Below are 27,161 nucleotides of genomic sequence, written 5' to 3'. Positions count from 1 at the left end.
AACTCAACCCCAAGATCAAGAGCTACATGCTCTACCGACTAAGACAGCCAGATACCTGGGGAGAGATTTCTAATTCAGTGTATGTGTTAACATTCCAAGGGGTGTGTTTATTTCCCCAGCCTCTCCCTCCCCTCTGAAAGAGAAGTCAAATCATTTATACATCTCAGGCAGATCTGTCCTCTCAAGCTGGCTGAGGTTACTCAGTTGAAGATCTGGAACTTCTATTTGAGTTATTGGCAGATTTTAGATTGGTTCAGGAGACATGGAAACTTTGCGGGTGGGAGTGGGGATTGAATCCCATGAAACCTATGGGGTTATCCCACCAGGGACTTTCTTGCCATCAGGCTATGTGTCTCTTGGCCAAGGGACTCCAAAGCTGAGCCTCTGAGCTTGTATTTTGTTTTGTTTTTTAATTTTAAATTTATTTATGATAGTCACAGAGAGAGAGAGAGAGGCAGAGACACAGGCAGAGGGAGAGGCAGGCTCCATGCACCAGGGAGCCCGACGTGGGATTCGATCCCGGGTCTCCAGGATCGCGCCCTGGGCCAAAGGCAGGCGCTAAACCGCTGCGCCACCCAGGGATCCCCTGAGCTTGTATTTTATTTCTTGACTTTGGAACTGTGGGAATAAGTACCGAGTCATGGTTCGGACGGGGAAAGAGGGAAGTGTGCTAAGCCACAGCCCATAATGCGATCCAAAAGCAATTTTCCAGGGGATCCCTGGGTGGCGCAGCGGTTTAGCGCCTGCCTTCCGCCTAGGGTATGATTCTGGAGTCCCGGGATCAAGTCCCATGTCAGGCTCCCTGTGCAGGAGCCTGCTTCTCCCTCTGCCTGTGTCTCTGCCTCTCTCTGTGTGTCTCTCATGAATGAAAAAATAAATAAAATCTTAAAAAAAAAATTAAGGGGATCCCTGGGTGGCTCAGTGGTTTAGCGCCTGCCTTCCGCCCAGGGCGTGATCCTGGAGACCCAGGATCGGGTCCTGCGTCCAGCTCCCTGCATGGAGCATGCTTCTCCCTCTGCCTGTGTTTCTGCCTCTCTCTCTCTCTCTCTCTCTCTCTCTCCCATGAATTAATAAATAAAATCTTTTAAGAAATTAAAAAACAAAGAAACAAAGCAAAAGCAATTCTCCGATACCAGATGGGTATCCCACACTTCAATTCTAACAAGAAGCACTCAGAGTTGGCGCAGATCCCATAGGTTAAGGGCTCAGTTCCATAAGATCGCCCCCCATTTCAAATGCCACCAACAAGTGGGGTCTCTAGGCTACCCACAGTTCTGCCTGGGTGTCTACATATTGGGGCAATTCCAGCATTCCCCTGGAGTTCAATAATTCCATATAATGATTCACAGCACTCAGAAAGGTGTATTTACATTCCCATCATAAAGGATACAACGCAGAAACAGCCACATGGAAGAGATTCACAAAATAAGGGTTTGGGAGAGGAAGGTGCCTTCTCCTGATGTACCACCCTCTCGGCATATGGATGTGCTCACCAACTTGGAAGCTCCTTGAGCCTCAGATTCAGGGTTTTTAGATGGGGTTTTATTCCCTACGCATGACTGATTAAATCATTGGCCAAATTAAGTAACTGAACTCAATGTTTGGTCTCTCTCCCCTCCATCAGGGCCTGGGGTTGGTACTGGAAGCTCTGACCCTCTAATGACATAGTCTAAGGGGCTTATTATGAATACAAAAGACAGTCCTAGCTCTCAGGGAATTTCAAGGGTTTTAGGAGCTCTGTGCCAAGAACCAGGAACAAACACTAAATACATTTGATTATATGTTCCCATCAGCTAATTATTATTATTATTAAATTATTTATTTATTTATTTGAGAGAGAGAGAATACACATGAGCAGTGATGAGGGGCAGAGGCAGGGGGAGAAGCAAACTCCCTGTTGAGCAGGGAGCCTGATGTCGGGGGCTCGAACCTAGGACCCTGAGGTCATGACCTGAGACAAAGGCAGATGCTTGACCGACTGAGCCACCTAGGCACCCCCGGCTCCCCCAATTAAATGTATCATATGAGCAAGCACATGGATCTGCAATGTAATCCAACTTCAAGTTCCCAGCATCATCTTCCAGATGAATTTAGGAGCTACATCTTTGCCTTCCAGTGAGATGCCCACCCCTGGGAACAAACCCATTTCTACCCTTGCCAGGTCACATCACCTCCAAAGTGGCTTCCTCACTGTTAAAACGCAGATAGTAACTCCCATCTCAGAGGGCTGTTCAACGAGATGGTGGGCATGTAGGCCTGTGGCACATGGGGGTGCACAATTCAACGAGCTACTTCCTTCCCCTTCTGTCTAAACTCCCTGGCCCTCCTGGCCTGCACTCTAACCCCTGTGGGATAGGCCTGTGTAGACACTCAGCTGAGGCCCCCCATCTCCTATACACATGTACACATGCTACAGAGACACCCCCTGACCCCCATCTGAGCCCTAAGTTCTAAGCCCGTTTTCCCACTAACTGTGACTTCGGACAAGTCCCCAGTCTCTGCCCTTTTCTAAGCCTCTGTTTGACTCCACAAAACACATCTGTACAAAGAGGGGCTGGAGTCTAAGCTCCAAAGAGGCGCCTTCCACACCCACTCTGCCCAAGTCCCCATCAGTGATCAACACCACGGCGTGAAGCAGAGAGAAGGAGCAAATAAGAGCCGGAATAACTTAAAACTTTATTATGGGTGAAGAGTACTAGCTTGGAGGACTCAAGCCTAAAGACTACTACTTCCCAAGGTTATTGAACTAGATAAGAAAAGGGAGGGATGCTGGAGCCTTCGCTGGGGCCAGTGCAGGGCTGGGGCTCAAGACCAGTGCACTGATGGACTCTGTCCGTTGAGTCCCAGGCAAGTCTGGGGAGAATATGGAGGGGGCCCAAGACTATGACCCAATCTAGGGAGGAGCAGGGAGAGGCCCAGGTCAGGTCCACCTCACCACCATGACAGGAATATAGGCACTGTGGGAAGTGCTCGTGAATCCACCAGGACCAAGAAAGAGGGCTCTTCCTTTCTTCCATGAAAGGGGGCATCCCATGACACAGAGAAGGGGGCCCAGGCTCAATCTACACCCAACCTGGGAATGGCTGAAACCCAGATAAAGAGCAAGCAGGAACCAGGTGGGGCAGGGTGGAGCAGGCGACGTCAGGGCCTGAGCTCTTCCTTCCATTTTTGCAGCTTCTCATCCATGGCCTGCAGTGTGGACTCATCCTGTGCGGACACAGATGGGTCCTACCCCTCTCCCCACACCACCAACAGGCTGCAGGGGTCTGGAGGAGGCCCGCCCTCCCTTCGGACACCCGTCCTTTACCTTCACAAAACAGAAGCGGATATAGTGGTCAAAGTGCTTCTGATGTGGCCTGCTGTAGAAGATGGAAGTCGGAATGGCCGCCAAGCCCTGGGGAGGAAGAAGTGCACGTCTCAACACAGCCCCACAGCATGGCAGACCTTGGCTGGTGGGGGGCAGACAGAGGGCTTCCCACGAGGGGCTGGGGGAGGGGAAGTTAGCTTCCATGCAGCACCTCCCAGGGCTGGGCCAAGTCAGGGGAAAAGAATGGCAGAGCTCGGTTCCCAGGCCCTCCCTGCGTACAGAGGGGAGGTGGAGGGACGCCTGGGTGGCTCAGTGGTTGAGCAGCTGCCTTTGGCTCAGATCATGCTCCTGGGGTCCTGGGATGGAGTCCTGCATCGGGCTCCCTGCAGGGAGCCTGCTTCTTCCTCTGCCTCTCTCATGAATAAATAAATAAAATCTTTAAAAAAAACAACAACAGAGGTGAGGTGGAGGCTGCGAGCAGGGAGTGCCACCTGGCAGGTCAGGGCACAGGACAAGAAGAATAAGCCTTAGGGTCAGAGCTCAGAGCTGCACGAGCTCAGGCTGAATGCATCAACTCCGCACCCGAGAGGGCAGGGATTCCTACCAGCCTGCCCCAGCAGCTTTTGGCAAATTCCAGACAGACTCCCCATTCCTTGACAGAGATGCACCCCTGTTCCAGGGCTGATGGCAGACGCTGGGCTGGATTTGTGCCCAGCCTGTAAAAAAACACACAGGGGCCCCGGCAGAGCCTGGCCCACCTTGTTCTTGATCATCCACTTGACGAAGCGTCTGTCGTAAGGCTCATCCTTGTCACCAGGCAAGTCAGGCATCTTCTTCTCTGGGGACAGAAGCCACGCTGAGCCCTGGGTGGCCTCCAGCCCCCACCCCATCCCCGGCCCAGCCTGGTCAGTTCTGCTCACTGAAGTCTGAGATGTCTGCGATGAAGAAGTAGCTGCCCTGGGGGATCACGGGCTTCAGGCCTACAGACTGCAGGCTTCGTATCATGTGGTCCCGACAGCGCTGCATGGCTTGTGGGAACTGCACAAAGTAGCTGCTGGGTTGGCCAAAGTGCAGCTGCTCATGTTGGAAGCTCTGGGCTACTGCAGCCTGGGGGGGTTGGAGAGGGTGCACAAACAGGTTGGGGGGGATGATCTGACCCTGGGGCTCTGTTATTGCCTCTCCCCCCACAGTGGGGTCCCCTGCCTCTCCTCACCTGGCCCTGCGTGGGGCAGTGATAGATAGAGTTCTGGTGCACGGTGCGCAGGTGCTTCACGAGGCTATCTGGGCCCAGGACCCAGCCCACCTGGACCAGGAACACAGGGAGGGGGTGAGGCCCTTCAGGACTTGGCCATACTCCTTCTTAATTCTTGGCGCAGCCTTGCCTGCCCAGGATCGTGGGGGGAGGTGGTACCCCAACCCTCATCTACTCACCTTCCAGCCAGTGGCGCTAAAACTCTTCCCAGCGCTGCCAATGGTCAGGGTGCGTTCCCACATGCCAGGGAGGCTTGCTGCCCAAGGCCAAAGAGAATAGTGACTGAGACGGAAGTGAGGAGCAGGGGAGGGGTAGTAGCTGGGCCCCGGTGGGCACTCGGGCTCTTAACCCTCTAGACCGGGCTCTGTGCTAAGCTATTTACAGGGCTTATTTCGGCTCATCATCATGAGAACCCTGGGAGCAGTGCCATTGTGTTCTCCGGCTCTCAGAGAGGTAAAGCCGCTGCCCCAGATCACACGCACGACCTGTGTGGCTCTAGATCCAATCACGGGGCCTGCACTGACTCCCAGATTGGGCTCAAGGCCCCACTACAAATATCCAGGGGAATGGAGGCCCCCAGGCTGGCGTGGCTCACCAATGCTGGTGTGCTGGTAACCATCGTAGACCAGCCACTGGTAGACCTCATCGGTGATGCATATCACGTCGTGCTGCTGGCACAGGTTGGCCACCAGCTCCAACTCTGCCTTGGAGAACACCTGTGGGGCCCACCCCCAAACAGAGAGGCCTTCTTAGAGAGATGAACAGATATCATTCCTTGCAACACTGACTCTGGGAGGTCTGCTGCAAGATAATACGAAATATATATATTGGTCTCTGCACCCAGCTCCTGGCATAGAGCTCCTAAAACCCTTGTGGTGACAAGGAGCAAGGAGCATCTCTTGTGCTAATATTTGGTCTTTGACCCTGACACAGGGCTCCTGAAACTCTCACTGAATTCCTAAGTGATAAGAGCACTAGAAATGTGTTTTGTTCTAATGAGATGACTCTGGGTAGACACCTGGGTGGCTCTAGGGTCAGGGCTGGTCACCAGAATGCCTAAGCCATGATCAGAAGCTTGGATTTTCATCCCCACCTTCATCCTAAAGAGAGCAGAAGGGCTGGAAATGGAGTTAATAATAATTGATCGTGGGGCACCTGGTGGCTCAGTTGGTTGAGCATCTGCCTTCAGCTCAGGCTGTGATCCCAGGGTCCTGGGACTGAGCCCTGCATCAGGTTCCCTGCTCACTGGGGAGGCTACTTCTCCCTTTGCCTCTTCTCCTCCCCCTGCTTGTGCGCTCTCTCTCTCTGTCAAATAAATAAATAAGATCTTTAAAAAATAATAATTGATCATGACTATGAGAGGAAGCCTTCATAAAATACCAATAGTACAGTGTTTGGGGTGCTTCCAGATTGGTGAACACATCCATATACTGGGAGGGTGATGCACCATAGCTCCTTGGGACCCTCTCAGACCTCACTCTGTGTGTATCTTCCTCTGACGTTGTGTCCTTTCTCATCTGTATAGTTTCTCATCTCCTTTAATAAACTGATAAACCTAAGTGAGTGTTTTCTGAGTTCTGTGAGCCATTATGGCCAAGCAACAGAACCCAAGGGGGTGATGGGAACCTCTAATTTATAGCCCATTGGTCAGAAGCGCAGGTGACAAGCTGAACTGGCATCTGAAGGGTGGGCAGCCTTGTGCAGCTGAGCCCTAACCTATGGGATCTGACATTACCCCAGCTGGTGTTGCAGAATTACTGGGTGTGGGACGTCCCACCACCAGGGTCAGAGTGTTGTAAGTGCAGTGGTCACGTGAGAGGAAAGACACTCAGTTGGATAACTGGAGTTTCTTCTGCATCACGTCTCTCACATTACCAATTTACATATGAGAAGGCAATCTGAGAGGTGAGGTTACCCCAGGGTCTTGGGGGAGCCAGGGAGGCACCCAGGCTGCTACACCACCAGCACTTATACCTTTCACACCCTCCCTGGGGATTCCTGACCCTGTCCCCAGGACCTTGGGGAGCCTCGGTCCTCAGAGCTCATTACAAGTTGCCCTCCTATTTCACAGATGAAGAAACTGAGGCCCAACGCAGCATATCAGTAACACAGCAGGGACTTGAACCCAGTCTGGAGGGGTCCCTGGAAGGAGGTCTCTCAGGTACCTTTCCCACAGGGTTGTTGGGTGTGTTGAGGATTAGGGCTTTGGTACGAGAAGTAAACTTGCTGGCCAGCTCTGTGGGGTCCAGCTGCCAGTTGCTGGCGGAATCCAGTTCCCCATCCTGGGTGGGGCTCTGTAAGAGGAGGTGGGAGGGAATGGCAATTAATTACAGACCTGGCATTCAGCTCCAAGGATCTCGCCCTCCTTCATAGGTATCTGTCCCCAACCTCTCTCCTCTGGGAGTCTGGATATCCCTCCTCACCCTGGAGAAACTGGCCTCCTTTACCTCCTTACTTTTTTCCCACCTCCCAGGGGCCAACACAACACACTCCTTGGACCGCTCTGCCTACAAACATCCCGACCAGCATCCTTACCGGCTTCAGGGTCACAAACACAGGGTGACCCCCTGCCATCAACGTCATGGGTTCATAACAGTCAAAAAATGGCTCTATGATGATGACCTAGCAGAAGGACCAGATTAGCTAGTATCAGCATTGCCCCTCGCCCCTCATCCCTACCCAGCCCAAGCCTTGCTCCCTCACCTCGTCTCCTTCATCCACCAGGGCCTGGAAGGCTGTGAACAGGGCCCCGTAGGCACCCACGGTCACCAACACGTTCTTGAGTGGGTCTATCTCCTGTCCCAGCAGCTTCCCAAAGAAACTTGCCAGGATTTTTGTCAGAGGTGGGTAACCCTGTCAGGACAGCAGCGGTCAGCCGGTCAGCCGCCTGCCTGGCTCAGTTTGCACCCACCCTCCTGCTCAGCCGCATCCAGGCAGTTCTAGCACTCTCTAGCAGCAGGGCTGAGGCAAAGTTCACTCCTACAGGGTGAGTTCTTTCATCTCCTCCACCAGCACTGGCCATCAGGCCTGTTCTGTGCAGGCCCAACATCCAGGGCTGGGATTCAGTGGAGAACTGGACAGAGTACATGCCTTGGTGGAGGCCTCCACTCCACTCCACAATTTAACCACCTCCCTCTTAGTTTAAGAAGCACATGTGTACCATCTGCTCATCCCAGCAGCCTTGCAGTACCTGTATTATTTGATCCCCACCATTTGGCAGGTAGAAAAACAGAGACCCAGAAACAAGAAGTGACTTGCTCAAGCTCATGCACAGTTAAGGTGCAGGAATAGGATTTTATTATGGAAGCACCCCATTGAGAGGAAGACTGGATTCATATGCCTGTTTGCAGAGGACATTTATAAAACACTCAGGTTGAACCAAATGACTGAAACCTCAAGGTCTAGAACTTCACTAAATAATTCACTCAACTGGACTTGACCATGTAAAAATTAAAAATTCCTGTACAGCAAAATATACTATGGGCAAAGTTAAAAGACAAAACTAAGAGAAAAAGGTATACAAAAACAAGAAGACAAAGATATAGACTTAACTAAAAAAAAGGAGCCAGTCCTGAAAGAAAAATTACCGATGCCCAATGCACATAGGAAAAGGATAATGATAGAAAAAAAGCAAATAAAAGTAACAATGAAATATTGCTATAAGAATATAATATCAATATGAAAGACTGATAATGCCGCCCGTGGTTGGCAAGAGTATGAGACTAGTGTGTTGGTGGGGATGTGAGTAAACCTTTTTGGAAGGCAGTTTGACAACATCCATCACAGGTTTAAATTCTTACACCCTGGGCAGCCTGGGTGGCTCAGCGGTTTAGCGCCGCCTTTGGCTTAGGGTGTGATCCTGGAGACCCAGGATCGAGTCCCACATCGGGCTCCCTGCGTGGAGCCTGCTTCTCCCTCTGCCTGTGTCTCTGACTCTCTCTCTCTCTCTCTCTGTATGTGTGTCTCTCATGAATAAATAAATAAAATCTTAAAAAAATAAAAAAAATAAATTCTTACACTCTCTGACTCTCTAGTTTTACTTCTAGGGATTTGTCTGAGAGAAACGCTTACATGTGTGTACAACGATATATACCCAGAAATATTCACTGTGCCATTGTTTCTAATAGGGAGATAGCCAAATCGGGCCATTAGGGCAGGGCTGGTTCAGGAAACAATGGCATAGCTATGCAATTGGAATACTAGGTGGCCCTTAAAAAGGACGAGGCTGTTCTGACATGGAAAGTTGTCCATGACATGCTGTTTAGTGAAATAATCAGGTTACAGAGCATTATTCATGAGTCCAATTGTGTTAAAAAACCCAAATCTCGTATGTTACATATATGCGAGTGTGTGTGTTCAAATAAGCACTTTAAAAAGTTAAAAGTTGGGAATCCCTGGGTGGCTCAGCGGTTTAGTGCCTGCCTTTGGCCCAGGGTGTGATCCTGGAGTCCTAGGATCAAGTCCCACATCGGGCTCCCTGCATGGAGCCTGCTTCTCCCTCTGCCTGTGTCTCTGCCTCTCTCTCTCTCTCTCTCTCTCTGTGTCTCTGTCTCTCATGAATAAATAAAAATAAAATCTTTAAAACAAAATAAAAAGTTAAAAGTTTAAAAGTCTAAGAGCTCAGTCAAATAGCAAACTCTTGGCCATAATTATCTCTGGATGGTGGAACTGGAGGGAATTTCCCCCCAGGTAATTCTGAGGCATACCAAAGTTTAAGAACCATTTGCTGCTTTACTAAACCAAGGACTGGCAAATATTTACCCTGTGACCTTTATAGAAAGAGTTTGGATTAGAGTCAGATCAGTCAGCAGCTTGTCTTTCAGGACTCAGCTTAGGTGTCACCTGCTCCAGGAAGCCTTCTCTGTTCTCCCCAGATTTCATTCCCTTCTTCCTGCTTCCACAGCATTCCATCCTCCCCTATTACAGCATATCAACTGCCTTGTTTTGTTTTGTTTTGTTTTTTTGCCTTCTTTTCCTCCTAGGCCCTGAGCTCCCAGCTCATAGTTTTTTGTCTATCTTTCCCCAGACCATGAGTTGTCCCAGAGCCTGAAACAGAGAAGACACTCAGTGAATACTGAACCATAGCCACACTAAATTCTCAGGACTTTGCCCCAGAACCCTGACACCCACGTAGGCATGATGCTCAGAACGGCTTGACCCTTCCTCCCCCGGGGCCTCCTTGAGGCCTGTGTCCCAGGGCCCAGGTGAGGCTGGGAAACTCACAAACGCCTTGGTGTACTGGTTGAGCATGAAGTCACTGCTGAGAGCCAGCTGAAAGGCTTGAAGTGCGAAGTCTGGGGGTGGGAAGTCGGGGAAGCCTTGGCCCAAGTTTACGGCATCATACTCGCTGGCCATTTTGGTGCACTCCACCCTGAGCAACAAATAGAGAATTGATACCAGCCCACCCTGACCTGGACTTACACCTGTTTCCAGGGCAGGATGAACAGTGCACCAGGCTCATTCCAGAAAAACTAGACAGTTGGCATCTGTCCCAGCCTGAGATCTGCTTGAGGGCCAAAACTGGTCCCTGCTTTGGGATTCCCTGGGCCAAGCACTGTGCCAATCCCGTGTCTCAGCCCAGGGGTTTTCAAACTTCCCAACCATGATCCACAATAGGAAATCATCTTCACATCACAAACCTCATAGAGCACAAACACGGAATCAATGTTATCCTTCTGGCGTGATCTATGACAGAATTTCCTATCCTATCCTATTCTTTTTTTAAGATTAAAAAAAAATTATTGGGATGCCTGGGTGGCTCAGCGGTTGAGCGTCTGCCTTTGGCTCAGGGCGTGATCCAGGGGTCCGGGATCGAGTCCCACATCAGGGTCCCTGCGAGGAACCTGCTTCTCCCTCAGCCTATGTCTCTGCCTCTCTCTGTGTGTCTCCCATGAATAAATAAAGAAAATCTTAAAAAAATAAAAATAAATTATTTGTGGGGGACAGAGGGGCGAGGAAGAGGGAGGGAGGGAGAGAGAAAGAGACAGCATGAGCAGGGGGGAGGAGCAGAGGGAGAGGGAGAAGCAGACTCTTCACAGAGCAGGGAGCCCAATGGGGTGTTCGATCCCAGGACCTTAAGATCATGACCTGAACCAAAGGCAGACGTCTAATTGACTGAGCCACTCAGGTGCCCCCCACCCTCTTTTAAAGTTTTACTTATTTAAGTAATCTCTATACCCGGTGTGGGGCTCTAACTCATGACCCCAAGATCCAGAGTCCCATGCTCTTCATACTGAGCCAACCAGATGCCCCTACCCTACTCTATTCTTTTTTTTTTTTTTTTTAACGATTCCAAACACTGTTTTATTATTGGCCTAGAAAACTAGATAACCCACGGGCCCTGAAAGGGATGGAAGGGTGGGTTTAGTCCTCCTCTTCGTCATCACTGGCTCCATTTTTTTTTTTTTTTAAGTAGGCTCCATGCCCCACATGGAGCCCAATGTGGGATTTGAACTCACACCCTGAGATCAAGACCTGAGGTGGGATCGGGAGCCAGATGCTCCACCAACTGAGCTCCCCAGGTGCCCCTATCCTGCTCCATTCTTTAAAAATATTTGTTGAGACTTCCTAAGTGGATATTTCACTGACCAGAGTTTGAAATGTGTGCTCAATAAACTTCCAATACATACGAGGCATGTCCTATTCCTGAGTCACAATGGGGATGGAGAAGCTGAGGTTGGCAATGATCTACCCAAGGACTCCCAGTCAGTGCACTGCCCAGTCAGCCTTTGATTCTAGACCATTAGCCTGGACAGACTGGGGCCCCCACCAGCCCTCCCATTTGCCATTTCTGGCCCCCCAACAACCTTTCTTCTGGCCCCGGCTGGTGACTACCTCTTCAGGGAAACAGAGAGGCCTGAGAGGATAGATGTCCTGTACATTCTCCCCAGGCCTGTTTCTGCTCTGCCCTGCCTTTGCAGGAGACTTGGCCTCTTCTGGTGTCAATCTTCCCTTCTGTAAAATGGGGTGGTGGGCTCAAGAGTCTTGCTGCCTCTCCCAGCCTGCCTTCTTGTCATTTCCTCCCTCTGAGTTGGACTCTACCTTATCTGCCATAGCCTACGATGCTGCTCAGCCCCTCTCACACATAGGACAGAAGGTGGTACAAGCAAGAAGGCGGTCAGACACTATAGGGGTTTGGGGACTGGCTCCTCTGTCCCAAACACCATGGAGCACCAGGTGGAAGATCTTTGCAAAACACAATGTGTTTTGTACATGAGAGGAGTTTGAAAGAAAAAAAAAATGGGGGGTGGAGGGAGGAGCCTGGGTGGCTCAGTCTGTTGAGCATTCAACTCTTGGTTTCGGCTCAGGACCTAGTCTCAGGATTGTGAAATTGAGCCTTGCACTGTGCTGGGTGCTGAGCATGGAGCCTGTTTAAGATTCTTTTTTTTTTTTTTTAAGATTTTATTTATTTATTCATGAGAGATACACACAGAGAGAGAGAGAGAGAGAGAGAGGGGCAGAGACACAGGCAGAGGGAGAAGCAGGCTCCATGCAAGGAGCCCAACGTGGGACTCGATCCCAGGTCTCCAGGATCCCGCCCTGGGCTGAAGGCAGCGCTAAACCGCTCAGCCACCCGGGCTGCCCATGTTTAAGATTCTTTCTCTCTCTTCTCACTGCCCATCTTTCCCTCATTTCCCACCCCTCCCTCACAAGCACACCTGCTCTGTCTTAAAAAAAAAAAAAAAAAAAAAGTAAAAGAAACAACAGAAAAACAGCTCCATGTTTTGTAAAAACAAGAGCTAGCAACTTTTTTTTGAAAATACAGGGGGGTAGGGGGTGACTGGATAGCTGGGTGGGTGGAGCAAGCAGCTCTTGGTCTCTTGTTGATCTCCTGGTCATAAGTCTGAGCCTCTATGCTGGTGGCCAAAGGTTGTGGGGAGGGATTAGGAAAAATCTACACATTTTTCTTACACACCTTCCCACTGCATCCATTGTATTAGTAGTAACAATGGACACACACTTCTTTCATATTTAGAACAAGAAACAAAGAAAAGAAATTAACCTCAGCAAAAGTCCAGTGCCGAGCTGCCTGTATTTTACCTTATATTACTCTGTACTAAGTGTGAAATAAAATAGTCCCTGGAAAGCCCAAAGCCTGGGGCCTAGGTAATGGCCACTGCTTTCATACAGCCTTTCGCCCTATCCTCCCAAGGCCCTTCAAAGCAGATGTAAGTATCTTCATTTTGCAGCTGTGGCCGAGGCTCAGAGCCGGTGCGACACTGGCCCCCCGCGCCTCGGCCAAGCGGGGTGACGCTGAGATTCCAGCCCAGGCCCGCTGCTTCTGCTCCCACCTCTCTGAGGCTGTGGCTGCAAACCTCGCAGTCCGGGCACGGTGGCAGCCCCGGGAGCCGCCGGGCGACAGCAAACCCAGGCACCTCCAGCCCGTCCCGCCCGCACGCGACCCGGCCCCGCGGAGCTCACCAGGGGTTGTGGTCAATCCCGTCCAGCCTGCGAGCCTGCAGCCGCGTGGCCATGGTGAGCTGGAGAAAGAGCAAGCAGCAGGTCAGAGCGGTGGAGACGCCACTCCTGAGACCACAGCCCCTGAGCGACAGACGCCGGCCTGCACTGGAGCGCGGGAGGGGCTTCAGCCCGCCTCGCCGCCCGGCCGCGCCCCTTCCCTGCGCTGCACCTGCTCGGCCCGCCAGCCCCGGCTCCGCGAGCCCTGAGGCTCAGACCAGGTTGGGCCGGGCTGGGGAGGCAGAGAGCCGCGGCACCGTGGAGAACGTGGTGGCAGCACACTGCCCTCAGGCGCTCTTGCTAAACTCAGAACAATATATTTTTTCAATTTATTTATTTATTCATGAGAGACAGAGGGGGGGGGGGCAGAGACACAGGCAGAGGGAGAAGCAGGCTCCACGCAGGGAGCCCGATGTGGGACTCGATCCCGGGTCTCCAGGATCCCGCCCTGGGCCAAAGGCAGGCGCTAAACCGCTGAGCCAAGTAGGAATCTCTCTAAACTCGGAACAATCTGGCTGGGCCCATTTTGTAGAGGAGAGAAATCCCTCCCCCCCTTTTAAAAAATAGCTTTTTTAAAGTAAATTTTACACCCCACATGGACCCTGAGACCAAGAGTCTCATGGTCTACTGACTGAACCAGCCAAAATCACCTGTTAGAAGAGTTTTTATCATTGTGATATGCCGACATCAATAAAACGGGCTACAAAGTAGTATGTACAGTATAATTAGGTTTTGTAAAAAAATGCACCCGAACATATACTTGTGTATACATTGTACATTTTTCTATGACTATACGTGAGCAGACAAAAAAAGTTTGGAAGGGAAATCTAGCAAAATATTAACAAAGGTTCTCTCTGCTTGAGATCATGATGGAAAATTTTATTTGAAAATGAGAGATGGATTTTGGTAATACGTTTTCTATTGTGGAATTATAGGTGATTTAATTTAATGTGTGTGCCTTTTCCTTTTTTAAGTCTATGTATTTAAATGATGTCTACACCCAACGTGGAGCTCGAACTCATAACCCTGAGATCAAAAGTTGTATGCTCTTCCAACTGAGCATACAACCAGGTGCCCCATGTGTGTGCTATTCCATGCTTCCAAATTTTTTGTATGGAGATCACACCATATTTGACTGATTCTGACAGGTGCATTTTTTTTTCGCCTTGCACATTCTCCGAATTCAGATGTGTCTCAGAATCTATAGCAGGAGGTTAACTGACATTCCCCCCGCCCCTTACTAGTTCATATAGTAACAATGCATCTTACATTGATGGCATCATGGTTTCAATGCTATAGGAATTACTTTTGAATTGGGGATGCATCATATTTTTAAAAAATAGAGGCGTGCTTGGCTGGCGCAATCGGTAGAGCATGTGACATTTGATCTTGGGGTTGTGAGTTTGAGTCCCACATCGGGTGCAGAGATTACTTAAAAATAAACTCTTGAAAAAATGTACAGTGCAATGAGTTGGGGGGGAAGGTAGGAGACACAAATTGGAGTGAGGGAAGTTTGAGAAGGTTGGGATGCAGTAAGGAGTAGGGGATACAAAAAAAAGGAGTAGGGGGTACAGAGGCATATAGAAAGAGACAACAAGGGATCCCTGGGTGGCGCAGCGGTTTGGCGCCTGCCTTTGGCCCAGGGCACGATCCTGGAGACCCGGGATCGAATCCCATGTCGGGCTCCCGGTGCATGGAGCCTGCTTCTCCCTCTGCCTATGTCTCTGCCTCTCTCTCTCTCTCTCTCTCTGTGTGTGACTATCATAAATAAATAAAAAATTAAAAAAAAAAAGAGACAACAAAAGAGATGAATGGAGGTGAATGAGTATAGGAGGGAGGTAAAAATAATGGGGGAGCCACAAAATTTGGGGAACTCAAACGAGTGACCTTTAAGTATGTCACACAGTAATTGCATAAATGAAGAAACAGTGCCTGTTCTTGGACTTGTGTATAATGTATTCCTCAGACAACATCTATTGAGCACCTACTGTGTATCAAACACTGGGGTAGGCTTACAGGATGATGGGGAGGCAGTAGCACTCTGCAGACCATTCAAATGCAGAGCTACAAGTTCTACATTAGAGGCAAGCTCAAGGAAGGGTTCTCATCTAGGCTACAGTCAGGGAAGGCTTCCTGAAAGAGGAGGCTCATGCACAGTTTTGAAGCCAGGACCATGCCAGATCACAGAGACCCTATGTTTAGGCAGCAAAGCACATGGGGCTAGAGCACTTACAGTCTGGTGCAAGCACCGAGTGAGAGAAGTTCCAGCCTTCTTTCTCTGGAGGGGCCCAATCAGGTGCAAAGAGATGGCTGCCACATTCCTGAACATGCCTCCCAGAGCCTTGGGACACCGGCGGCTTCTCCTCCAGGGGCTGAGGAGAATGTGGAGATCACTCTGGCCAAAAAATGACTTCTGGGTCCCCACAAACAGCTCTAACAACAACAACAACAACAACAACAACAACAACAACAACAGCAGCAGCTAATATTTATTGAGTGGTCACTGTGTGCCAGGCATGGCGACAAGTGCTTTATTGCATGATTATCTTTCATACCTACAACCTCCTAACCCCCAGCAACCAGAGTGACCCTTTCAATATGTAAATTACTTCTAATGAAAAAAAAAAAAAAGATTCAGGTGAAGATCATGAATGGCCCCTAACATCACAGGGAGAGTCAACTCTACAGTATGTTCTGACTCTGGAAACACACACTAACACACACACATACACACATACCTCTTGCAAATTTTTTTTTTTTTTTTTTTTTTTTTATGATAGTCACACACACAGAGAGAGAGAGAGGCGGAGACACAGGCAGAGGGAGAAGCAGGCTCCATGCACCAGGAGCCCGATGTGGGATTCGATCCCGGGTCTCCAGGATCGCGCCCTGGGCCAAAGGCAGGCGCCAAACCGCTGCGCCACCCAGGGATCCCACCTCTTGCAAATTATTCCTGTGCTAAAATTAAATCTAAATCAGATCATGCCACTGGATTACTAAAACACAAGGGACCAAAGAACATGTTAAATGACACCATGAAGAGGTGGTGTACAAATGACGGTTTCTTCAATAAATAAAGCACATGGGGATAAAGGTCCAGGGCATAATAAATTAAAAGAAACTTAAAAAGACACACTTAAAAAGTGAATGCTTTGAAAAGAAACAAAAACATTGGAGGATGTACTGAAAAAATTTCAAAGGTTACTGAAAAGCAATAGGAACCAAGGAAAGGGGATCCCTGGGTGGCTCAGCAGTTTAGTGCCTGCCTTCAGCTCAGGGCATGATCCTGGAGTCCCAGGATCGAATCCCGCATCGGGGTCCCTGAATGGTCCCTCTGCTTATGTCTCTGCCTCTCTCTCTCTCTTTCTGTCTCTCATGAATAAATAAATAAAATCTTAAAAAAAAAAAGATATCCACAGGCAGAAGAATGATTTTGGACCCCTACCTTATACCATATACAAAACTCACTCAAAGTGGATCATGGACCTAAATACAAGAGCTAAAACTATAAAACTCCCAGAAGAAAACAAGAGTATATCTTTGTGATCTTGCATTAGAAGACAATTTCTTAGATACAACACCAAAGGCATAAGCAACAAAAGGAAAAAGCTGATACAGCAGACTTCACCAACATCAAAAACTTTTGTGCCTCAAAGGATACTGCCAAGAAAATGAAAAGATAAAAGGAGGGGGGTGCCTGGGAGGCTCAGCCAGATAAGCCTCTGCTTTGGGCTCAGGTCATGATCCTGGGGTCCTGGGATCGAGCCCCGTGTAGGGCTCCCTGCTCAATGGGGAATCTGCTTCTCCCTCTTCCTCTGTCCCTTTCTGACCCTGGCTCCACTTGTGCTCTCTCTCTCTCACTTGCACTTGCTCTCTCTCTCTCTCAAGTAAATGAATAAATGCTTAAAAAAAGACTAAAGTATGGGAGTAAATATTTGTGAATCATAAATCTGAATTTCTCCAAAGGAGATATATAAATGACTGACAGGCATATGAAAAGATGCTCAACATCCTTAGTCATTGGGCAAATGGCAACAAGTGCATTTCGGATGGCTACAAGAAATACCAGGGATAGGGATCCCTGGGTGGCGCAGCGGTTTGGCGCCTGCCTTTGGCCCAGGGCACGATCCTGGAGACCCGGGATTGAATCCCACGTCGGGCTCCCGGTGCATGGAGCCTGCTTCTCCCTCTGCCTGTGTCTCTGCCTCTCTCTCTTTCTCTCTGTGACTATCATAAATAAATAAAAAATTAAAAAAAAAAGAAATACCAGGGATAATTACAAGTGCTTCAAGGATATATAAAGTTTATCAACTAGAAACTTATATGGCAAAACAAATTCCCTTTAGTTTTATTTTTTTAAAGATTTTATTTATTTGGGTAGGGGGAGAAAGCTTGAGTGGGTGGGAGGGGCAGTTCAAACAAATACACAAACTAGTAAAACTAACAAAAAAGTTCAGCAAGGTGGCTGCATTTAAGATCAAAATGCCAAAAATAAATTGCATTGCCACCCCTCCCCCAAATGCCATCTTTCTCTTTCTTTGGCCCAACTGCCAGAGGGTACACTAAATACACTTGGGCACCAGGAAAAAACGAACAAAACAAATACAAAAATCAGAGAATTACAAACATTTAAAGATGCTTCAGGGACATTGAGAAACTGGAATCCTGGGACATTGCTTCTGGGAAGGTAAAATGGCACAACTATTCTGCAACAGTCTGGCAGGTCTTCCAAATGTTAAACATGTAATATATGACTCAGCAACTCCCCTCCTAGGTATGTGACCCAGAGAAAGAAAAACATGTGTCCATACAAAGAGTTGTACGTGCATTTACAGGAGCATTATTATTTTTTTAAGATTTTATTTATTTATTCATGAGAGACACAGAGAGAGGCAGAGACACAGGCAGAGGGAGAAGCAGGCTCCATGCAGGGAGCCCGATACAGGACTCGACCCAGGGACTCCAAGGTCACACCCTTGAGCAGAAGGCAGGCTCTAAAACACTGAGCCACCCAGGGATCCCACAGCATTATTCATAATAGCCTAAAGTGGAAGCAACCTAAAGCCTTGTTAGTTGATGACATCAATTGATCAACAAAATGTGGTAAATCCATGTGATGGAATGTTATTTGGCAATAAAAGGGAATGAGTTTCTAACACCTGCCGTAACATGGATGAACCACCCTGACAACATTTTTTTTTTTAACTTAACCAGCCCAGATTCCTCATGCTGTTTTTTTTTTTAATGCGTTTTATTTATTTATGATAGTCACAGAAAGATCGAGAGAGAGAGAGAGAGAGAGGCAGAGACACAGGCAGGGGGAGAAGCAGGCTCCATGCACCAGGAGCCCGACGTGGGATTCGATCCCGGGTCTCCAGGATCGCGCCCTGGGCCAAAGGCAGGCGCCAAACCACTGCGCCACCCAGGGATCCCCCCTGACAACATTTTGCTAAAAGAAGCCAACCACATGAGGCCAAGCACTACATGATTCCATTTATATGAAACAGGCAAAGCTCTAGAGACAGAGTTACTGGATATTTTTTTGGCATAATGAAAATGTTCTAAAGTTAGACTGTGGTGGGGGGTACCTGGGTGGCTCAGTCAGTTAAGCATCTGCCTTCAGCTCAGGTCATGATCCTGGGGTTCTGGGATCAAGTCTCATGCCGGGCTTCCTGCTCAAGGGGAGCCTGCTTCTCCCTCTCCTATTGCCTGCTGCTCCCCTGCTTGTGCTTGCTTGCTCCTCTCTCCGTCAAATAAATAAATAAAATCTTTATTTTTTTTAATTAATTATTTATTTATTTATGATAGGCACACAGTGAGAGAGAGAGAGAGAGGCAGAGACACAGGCAGAGGGAGAAGCAGGGTCCATGCACCGGGAGCCCGACGTGGGATTCGATCCCGGGTCTCCAGGATTGCACCCTGGGCCAAAGGCAGGCGCCAAACCACTGCACCACCCAGGGATCCCTAAAATCTTTAAAAAAGAGTTAGATTGTGGTGTGGCCATACTAAAATCCAGTGAACAGTACACTTGAAATGGTTCAATTATACGGTATGTGCGTATAATTCTGTCTCAAAATGGTTTTTAAAAATCACCAAGGTTGGGCAGCCCCGGTGGCTCAGCTGTTTGGCACGGCCTTCTGTCCAAGATGTGATCCTGGAGACCCGGGATCGGGTCCCATGTCGGGCTCCCTGCATGGAGCCTGCTTCTCCCTCTGCCTCTCTCTCTCTCTCTTTCTCTCTCTCTCTGTCTCTCATGAATAAATAAATAAAATCTTAAAAAAAAAAAATCACCAAGGTTGGGCAGCCCAGGTGGCTCAGCGGTAGTGCCGCCTTCAGCCCAGGGTGTGATTCTGGAGACCGGGTATCGAGTCCCACGTCAGGCTCCCCAAATGGAGCCTGCTTCTCCCTCTGCCTGTGTCTGTGCCTCTCTCTCTCTGTGTGTGTCTCTCATGAATAAATAAATAAAAATCTTAAAAAAAAAATCACCAAGATTTAGGGGTGCCTGGCTGGCTCAGTGAGTGGGGCATGCGACTCTTTTGATTTCTGGATCGTAAGTTTGAGCTCCACGCTGTGTATAGAGATGACTTAAAAAATGGGACGCCTGGGTGGCTCAGCGGTTTAGGGCCTGCCTTCGGCCCAGGGTGTGATCCTGGAGTCCCTGGGTTGAGTCCTGTATTGGGCTCCCTGCATGGAGCCTGCTTCTCCCTCTGCCTGTGTCTCTGCCTCTCTCTCTCTCTCTCTCTGTGTCTCTCATGAATAAATAAATAAAATATTTAAAAAGAAAAAAGAATAATAAATAAATAAACTTAAAAAAATAAAAATAAAGTAAAATAAAATAAAAATCGCCACTTTTTTTTTAAGGCAGTACCCTTGTGGTGGCCACAATAATGTGTCTCTCTGAGTGGCAGGAGCCTGATTGAGGAGACAGTTGTGCTGAGAAATCCATCCCAGGTCTTTAACACTAAGGCAGTGATTCAATGAGATTCCCTGGCTCCTCTAGCCAGTGTATGAAAGACAGGGCACTCCCAAGGACTCCCATTGGTTTTGCTGAAATTTTCTGAGAATTGCACTGCAGTCTGAGACTTTTCCTTCCAGCCTTCCTTCCTTCCCTCTCTTCTCCAAGGGGGTCAGAACACAGAAAAAGAGGTGAGGGTTTGGGGGCCCTGGGGAGGATGGGGCTGTCAAAGAGACTCAGTAAGCAAATGCAACATGTGACCCTTAACTGGATCCTGGATTGGTGACAAGAACAGGGAAAGTTCCCAAAAGACATTTGTGGCACAGCTGGAGAAATCGGTACATGAGATGGCATGATTGAATCACTGGCCAATTTCCTTGGGGGTGATAATGAGGGGTGTTTATGTGGGGGGATGCAATTCTTCGGAGGCACATGAAGTATTTAGGAGTGAAGGGTCAGGATGTCTGCAACTTGCTTTCAAAAGATTCAGCAGGGATCCCTGGGTGGCGCAGCGGTTTGGCGCCTGCCTTTGGCCCAGGGCACGATCCTGGAGACCCAGGATCGAATCCCACGTCGGGCTCCCGGTGCATGGAGCCTGCTTCTCCCTCTGCCTATGTCTCTGCCTCTCTCTCTCTCTCACTGTGTGGCTATCATAAATAAATAAAATTAAATTAAAAAATTAAAAAAAAAAGATTCAGCAAAGACATTCACATACAAGGGCAGGGCAGAGAGAGGCGTTGGCAAATGTGGTGCAACGTGAGGGAGAGCTGAATCTGGGTGCTAGGCAGACATGTGGCCACTGCACAGTTCTTTCACCTCTTCTGTAGGTCCGACTTTGTCAAAACAGTAAGCTGAGAGGCAAAGGAGGCTACCAGATGCACTGGGACTGTGATTCGAAAAAAACCGGTTCTAAATGGTGGCTCCTCTGTGGGGCAAGCACTCAAGAAAAACCCACTAAGGCGCTTATTCCTTATCAATCTCTTAGGAAAGTCTGGAAAGTTTGGTAACTGATTGAGCGAGCAGGGTTACAGGAGAGGGAAGAACGAGCTGAACTGGACCTCTCTGACCTGAGGATGTGGATGGATCTCTCCATCTCTGAGCCAGAGATGGAGAGATCAAGAGATAAATATAGAGAGAATGCACACCCTAGGGGTAGCGTGTGGAGAAAACCCCACCTCTGCCCTGGCGGGAGTGAGAGAGAAAGAGGCTGCTTGGTTTTGAACTAGCCACCCCAGGATCCCCAGGTAATGGTGTCCCCAGCCTCCCTGGGACTCTGCCCCCATCCCCTGGAAGCTTGACTACTTAGGACTTGTTAGTTTTCTTTTTTTTTTTTTAAGATTTTTTTTTTAAGTTTTAATTTATTTATTCATGAGAGACACAGAGAGAGAGAGAGAGAGGAGAGAGAGGCTGAGACATAGGCAGAGGGAGAAGCAGGCTCCTTGTGGGGAACCCGACACGAGACTCGATCCTGCGACGCCAGGATCAGGCCCTGGGCCAAAGGCAGGCGCCAAACCATAGAGCCACCCAGGCATCCCTTGTTTCTTTTTTTGTTTTTAAGATTTTATTTATTTATTCATGAGACACAGAGAGAGAGAGGCAGAGACCCAGGCAGAGGAAGAAGCAGGCTCCCGGGTGTGTGTGTGGGGGGCTGATACGGGACTTGATCCCAGGACCCTGGGATAACGACCTGAGCCAAAAGCAGATGCTCAACCACTGAGCCACCCTGGTGCCCCAATCATTTTTTTTAAAGATTTTATTTATTAATTTATGCAAGGGAGAGCATGTGCACACTCGATAGTGGGGGGAGGCGCTGCGGGAGAGGGACAAGCAGACTCCCCTCTGAGCGCAGAACCCAAAGGCAGGGCTTGATCTCAGGACCCTGAGATCATGACCTGACCCAAAATCAAGAGTTGGACGCTAAACGGACTGAGCCACCCAGGTGCCCCCACAGTAATCTTATGGATAGGAAGCAGGCCTGAGTGAGGCTGGCTATAACTGGTGGAGGAGCAGCCACCCATGTGTGCCAGGAGAGGGGGGCGCTGGGTTTCCTGTGGCTTCGACAATGTTCATGTTCATCTGTGTTCAGACGTGATTACAGAGTGTTTTCTCCATGTGTGGATTTGTTATGGTCACAGTGTGGCCTTGTCAGATAATGATGTTCTGTGCAGTTGTTCATGTTCAACACAACACAAGTCCTATCTGTAGGTGCCAGGTCAGCTCCTGGATTCCCAAGGCTGCTTTTCTCTTCCTAAATCTTTGTGCTAGGAATAGAATCCAAAGTCTTTATCATGTACTAGAAGGCGCTGTTAAATCAGATGTGAGGCCACCTGTCCCAGGTCCTGTCCTGCCACTGTCCCTTTTCATTGCTATTCCCCAGCCACACTTGCCAGTTCTGTCTACCTATTAGTTGTATCTTTATATCCACTCTTCTTCTAGAGCAGCATCAGCAAACTTTTTCTGTACGGGGCCAGAGTAAATACTCTGGGCTTTGCAAGATATAGTTTCTGTCACAGCTCCTCTGGTGGTTTGTCTCCCTAAATTTGGGGGCAACTGTTTGCCCCTTGACTTCACTTCTCAAATGGATCGAAGAAGAGGTGTTGATTTTTTGGTTTGTTCAGTGTTCTGCTTGTGAAGTAGAAGGATGACTTCCAAGCTCCTTGCTCACGGGACTGGAAACCAAATGTCCAATGTAACTTTACCTGTTCACATAATTTCATAACTATCACTATAATGCTCCAATTTCATTATAGGAGAAATAAGGAAAATAATTTCTAACACAATAGTTAGGCTTGCCCACTCTAGAAGATTCCATGAAGTAGATAGTTGCTTGCACCTGCTTAGAAGAAGTAAGTTTAGGGGCACCTGGGTGGCTCAGTCGATTAAGAATCTGCCTTTGGCTCAGGTTATGATCCCTGGGTCCTGGGAATTTATTTGCCCTGAGTCGGGCTCCCTGCTGAGCAGGGAGCCTGCTTCTCCCTCTCCCTCTGCCCCTCCCCCTGCTTATGTTCTTTCTCTCTGTCAAATAAATAAATAAAAAGTCTTAAATAAAGACAGATAGAAAGAAAGAAAGAAAGAAAGAAAGAAAGAAAGAAAGAAAGAAAGAAAGAAAGAAAAGCTCAGCCTGACCAGGGCAGCTACCCAGCTAATCCTTCCTAAACCCCAACCCAGCCGAGCCTCTTCCCCCAGGGTGTTCCAAAGCATTTCAGAGCACTGGCCATCAGCCATCTGTCCAAAGGTGGGGGCACTTCCTCCTTACATTCTTCAATCACCTCTCCAGAGTATCTTCTTGGGCCAAGCCCTGGCCTAGGGTTGAGATTACAATAGGGACCAAGCCTGACAGGGCCCTACCACACCAGTCAGTCCCTGAGGGGGCAGAGGGAAGAAGAGATATCCCCAAGCAATCTCTCCTTCATTCATCCAGCAAATATTCCCTGACAAGTACAAAGGCATGTGTTGGTTTGAACTGTGCCCTCCAATAGTGTATGTTGAAGTCCTGACCCCTAGTACCTATGAATGGAAATAGGATCTTTGTAGAGGTAATCAATGTAGGGTGAGGTCATGCTGGAATAGAATGGATTTTAATCCAATATGACTGGTGTCCTTAGAAGGGAGAAGAGGGGCAGCCCCGATGGCTCAGCAGTTTAGCGCTGCCTTCAGCCCAGGGCCTGATACTGGAGACTCAGGATCGAGTCCTGTGTTGGGCTCCCTGCATGGAGCCTGCTTCTCCTTCTGCCTGTGTCTCTGCCTCTCTCTCTATGTCTCTCATGCATAAATAAATAAAATCTTAAAAAAAAAAAGAAGAAGAAGAAGGGAGAAGAGTCACAGACACACAGGCAAAAGTCCACGTGAAGACAGAGGTGGAGTTTAGGGTAGGATCTACAAGCCATGGAACCCCTGGCTGGTTGGAAACACTACAAACTAAGAGGAAAGCATGGGACATATTCACCTCTATAACCTTCAGAGAAAGCATGACCCTGCTGACATCTTGCTTTTGGACATTGAGTCATTGGAACGGTGATGAAAAACTTTCTGTTGTGTAAAACCATCCAGCTTGGGGTACTTTGTCCCAGCAGCTCCTGGAAATTAATGCAGTGGGACACTAGAAGGCGCTCTTGGCACCTGCCCAGGTACCTGGCAGTTTGGGAGGGCTCTTGGAGGATGTGGCATCGAGCTGAGTCCCAAAGCAGGAAAGGTGTGCCTGGCGGAGAGGACGGTGCAAAGACCCAGGAGTGGAAGAGAACTGCGAGATGCCAGGAGCTGAGGAGTCAGTCTGGCCAGAGTTTACTCTCTAATTTCTCAGAAATGAGTCACTTCCCAGGGGAACCCCTGCAGGAAGTACTCCCTCGTTGCTATAGCTAAGAACCAGAGCTTTGAGCAACAAAGGGGAACATGATTATTATCCATGGAGGGACATTCCATGTGTGTCACATGGGGGAAGGTGTCAGTGTGCTCCAGCCTCACTCGGCCAGGGGACATGAAGCCCATGGCCAGGTCTGAGTCCAGCGCTGGTCACAGTAGGTACCTACTGTATGCCTGTTGCATATTCTAGGGGGGCCAACTGTCCTGTCTGCCCAAGAGTGAGGGGTGTCTCAGGACTGGGACCATCCTGGACAAATGGGGATGATTGGTCCCCTTGGATTGGCCGAATGCAGGGATGGCTGCCTCTGTTCGGAGTTTGGTATCCTGTGCTCGCTTCGGCAGCACATATACTAAAAATTGGAGTTTGGTATCCTGCTGACTCCTCCAGATGGACTCTCACCTGCCCCCTCCTGACCAAAATCTACACACGTCCAGCAGGCTGATCCTCTTTCCGACACCCTCACCCACATCATTCCATGTCTATGAATTCTGTCCTTTCTCCTAAAGTGACTGTACGTTCTCTGCCTTAAATTATACTTTTAGGGATCCCTGGGTGGCGCAGCGGTTTGGTGCCTGCCTTTGGGCCAGGGCACGATCCCGGAGACCCGGGATTGAATCCCACATCAGGCTCCCGGTGCATGGAGCCTGCTTCTCCCTCTGCCTGTGTCTCTGCCTCTCTCTCTCTCTCTGTGACTACCATAAATAAATAAAAATTAAAAAAAAATTATACTTTTATCATCTCACTGGATCACAGTGGTGGGAATAATAATAATGAAATCAGCAATCAGCTCTAATCTCCTGAGGGCTTACTTTGTACCAGGCACTGTGCTAAGGACCATATGTCATCGGTCCCTTTAAACAGCCCTGGTAAGCAGGCGCTTTCTTACCTCCATTAACAGGCAAAGACACTGGTAATAATGATAAAATAACAACTAACACTCATATTGAGCTCCTGCAGGTTGAAAGAGGGTCTGTATTACCCAGTGCCCAGCACAGGCAGAAGGTCACACTCGAGAGGGGAAAGATCCAGCTCGTGGCCTCCCCTCTCCTCTGCTACAACCTCAGCTCTTCCCCCTCTCTGGGCACTGCCTGCTCTGGGAAAAGGTTGGTTCCTTGGGGTAAGGTGGCCTGGGCACCCCCCTGGCTCCACAGAGACCCCACACTGGTGAGGATGTACTTAACCAGTCCCACTGCCTCGGAGTTAGAGCTGGAAACCAGGAGCTGGCTCTCATGGCAGGGAACTTCCCAGGTGGTGGGGGGGGGGCGGTGTCTGTGCCTGGGGCGAGTCTTGGGGTATGGGAATGAGCATCACACTGCCACCTGTGGGGCATGTCTGCTCTACTGCTGCCAAACTCTGTGCCTGCCCAGAACTGGGCCCTGAATAACCCCCCGGGGAGAGGATTATATCAGACTTTGGTATCACTCAGATCTTGGCTGTGTGAGCCAAGGCACCTTGGCTCATTCACCTCTCTAAGTACCAGTTTCCCTATGGATAAAATAAATAAAAATAAGATAATTCAGGGGCTCCTGGCTGGCTCAATCAGAAGGGTGTGTAACTCTTGATCTTGGGGTTGTGAGTTTGAGTCCCATATGGAATGTAGAGATTACTTAAATAAATAAAAAAAACTATTAAAAAACCCCTGATGATTCTTGGAAAATACATTCCTTAATGCCTGACACATAAAAGGTGCCCAGTAGGGGCACTTGGGTGGCTCAGTCGTTGAGTGTCTACCTTTGGCTCAGGTCATGATCCTGGGATCGAGTCCTGTGTTGGGCTTCCCGTAGGGAGGCTGCTTCTCCCTCTGCCTCTATCTCTGCCTCTCTCTCTGTGCCTCTCATGAATAAATATTTTTAAATAAAGATTTTATTTATTTATTCATGAGAGAGACACACATAGAGAGGCAGAGACACAGGCAGAGGGAGAAGCAGGCTCCATGCAGGGAGCCTGATGTGGGACTCGATCCAGGGTCTCCAGGATCACACTCTGGGCCAAAGGCAGGTGCCAAACCGCTGAGCCACCCGGGCTGCCCTAAAGTATTTTTTTAAAAAAGGTGCCCAGTAATGATAGATGTTCATAACAGAGTAGGCACTCTTTGAATCACTATAATATGACACATAGGGGCTAGATGTGTGTGGATTCACTCCCGTTTGCTGGCAGGGCTGACTTCTCTATGAGGCCTCCTCAGTTGCCATGGTTGATTCTGAGGACCCACAATTCTTTGAGGAGCCCATAAAATATTTTAATTGTAACTTATTTTAAAATAAGAAAAAAAGGGCACCTGGGTGGCTCAGTGGTTGAATGTCTGCCTTTGGCTCGGATCACGATCCTGGAGTCCTGGAATCTAGTCCTGCATGGGGCTCCCTGACAGGAGTCTGCTTTTCCCTCTGCCTATATTTCTACCTCTTTCCATGTGTCTCTCACGGATAAATAAATAAAATATTTTTTTTAATTTAAAAATAAATAAGGGGATCCCTGGGTGGCTCAGCGGTTTAGCGCCTGTCTTTGGCCCAGGGCGCGATCCTGGAGTCCTGGGATCGAATCCCACATCGGGCTCCCGGTGCATGGAGCCTGCTTCTCCCTCCTCCTGTGTCTCTGCCTCTCTCTCTCTCTCTCTCTCTATCATGAATAAATAAATAAATAAATCTTTAAAAAAAAATAAAATAAAATAAGAAAAAAAGGGGAGGAATGTAATAATGATGAATGTATAATAATGAATCCAGCCTGGATGATAATCATTCTTTATACCACATAGTTGTAAAATATAATTTCTACTGGGGTGCCTGTGTGGCTCAGTCAGTTAGGTATCTGACTTGATTCCAGCTCAGGTCAT

General features: G+C 48.8%; 1 protein-coding gene across 12 annotated transcripts in view; it reads right to left on the bottom strand.

Annotated features, from left to right (window-relative positions):
- Positions 1–2,657: 2,657 nt before the first annotated feature.
- The window catches only part of KYAT1 (kynurenine aminotransferase 1), a 36,752-nt gene continuing 12,248 nt past the window's right edge, over positions 2,658–27,161 (bottom strand). For 3 of the 12 annotated variants that reach the window (XM_025475392.3, XM_025475390.2, XM_049114995.1), the window contains 13 exons: positions 15,250–15,449; positions 12,981–13,039; positions 9,783–9,930; positions 7,263–7,412; positions 7,095–7,181; positions 6,725–6,853; positions 5,155–5,275; positions 4,739–4,815; positions 4,521–4,610; positions 4,228–4,414; positions 4,066–4,145; positions 3,308–3,394; positions 2,658–3,207 (listed from right to left, as the gene is read on the bottom strand). In XM_025475392.3, the coding sequence (XP_025331177.1) occupies positions 3,142–3,207; positions 3,308–3,394; positions 4,066–4,145; positions 4,228–4,414; positions 4,521–4,610; positions 4,739–4,815; positions 5,155–5,275; positions 6,725–6,853; positions 7,095–7,181; positions 7,263–7,412; positions 9,783–9,930; positions 12,981–13,039; positions 15,250–15,345 (1,377 nt within the window). In that variant the 5' untranslated portion in view covers positions 15,346–15,449 and the 3' untranslated portion in view covers positions 2,658–3,141. Of the gene's footprint in view, positions 3,208–3,307; positions 3,395–4,065; positions 4,146–4,227; positions 4,415–4,520; positions 4,611–4,738; positions 4,816–5,154; positions 5,276–6,724; positions 6,854–7,094; positions 7,182–7,262; positions 7,413–9,782; positions 9,931–12,980; positions 13,040–13,188; positions 13,214–15,249; positions 15,450–27,161 lie in introns of those variants that run through there. The other 9 variants (XM_025475393.3, XM_025475394.3, XM_049114998.1 and 6 more) reach the window with 5 other exon arrangements.

This window comes from Canis lupus, chromosome 9 (assembly GCF_003254725.2).
Source record: "Canis lupus dingo isolate Sandy chromosome 9, ASM325472v2, whole genome shotgun sequence".
NCBI lineage: Eukaryota > Metazoa > Chordata > Mammalia > Carnivora > Canidae > Canis > Canis lupus.
This window is presented reverse-complemented; position numbering and strand designations above follow the sequence as displayed.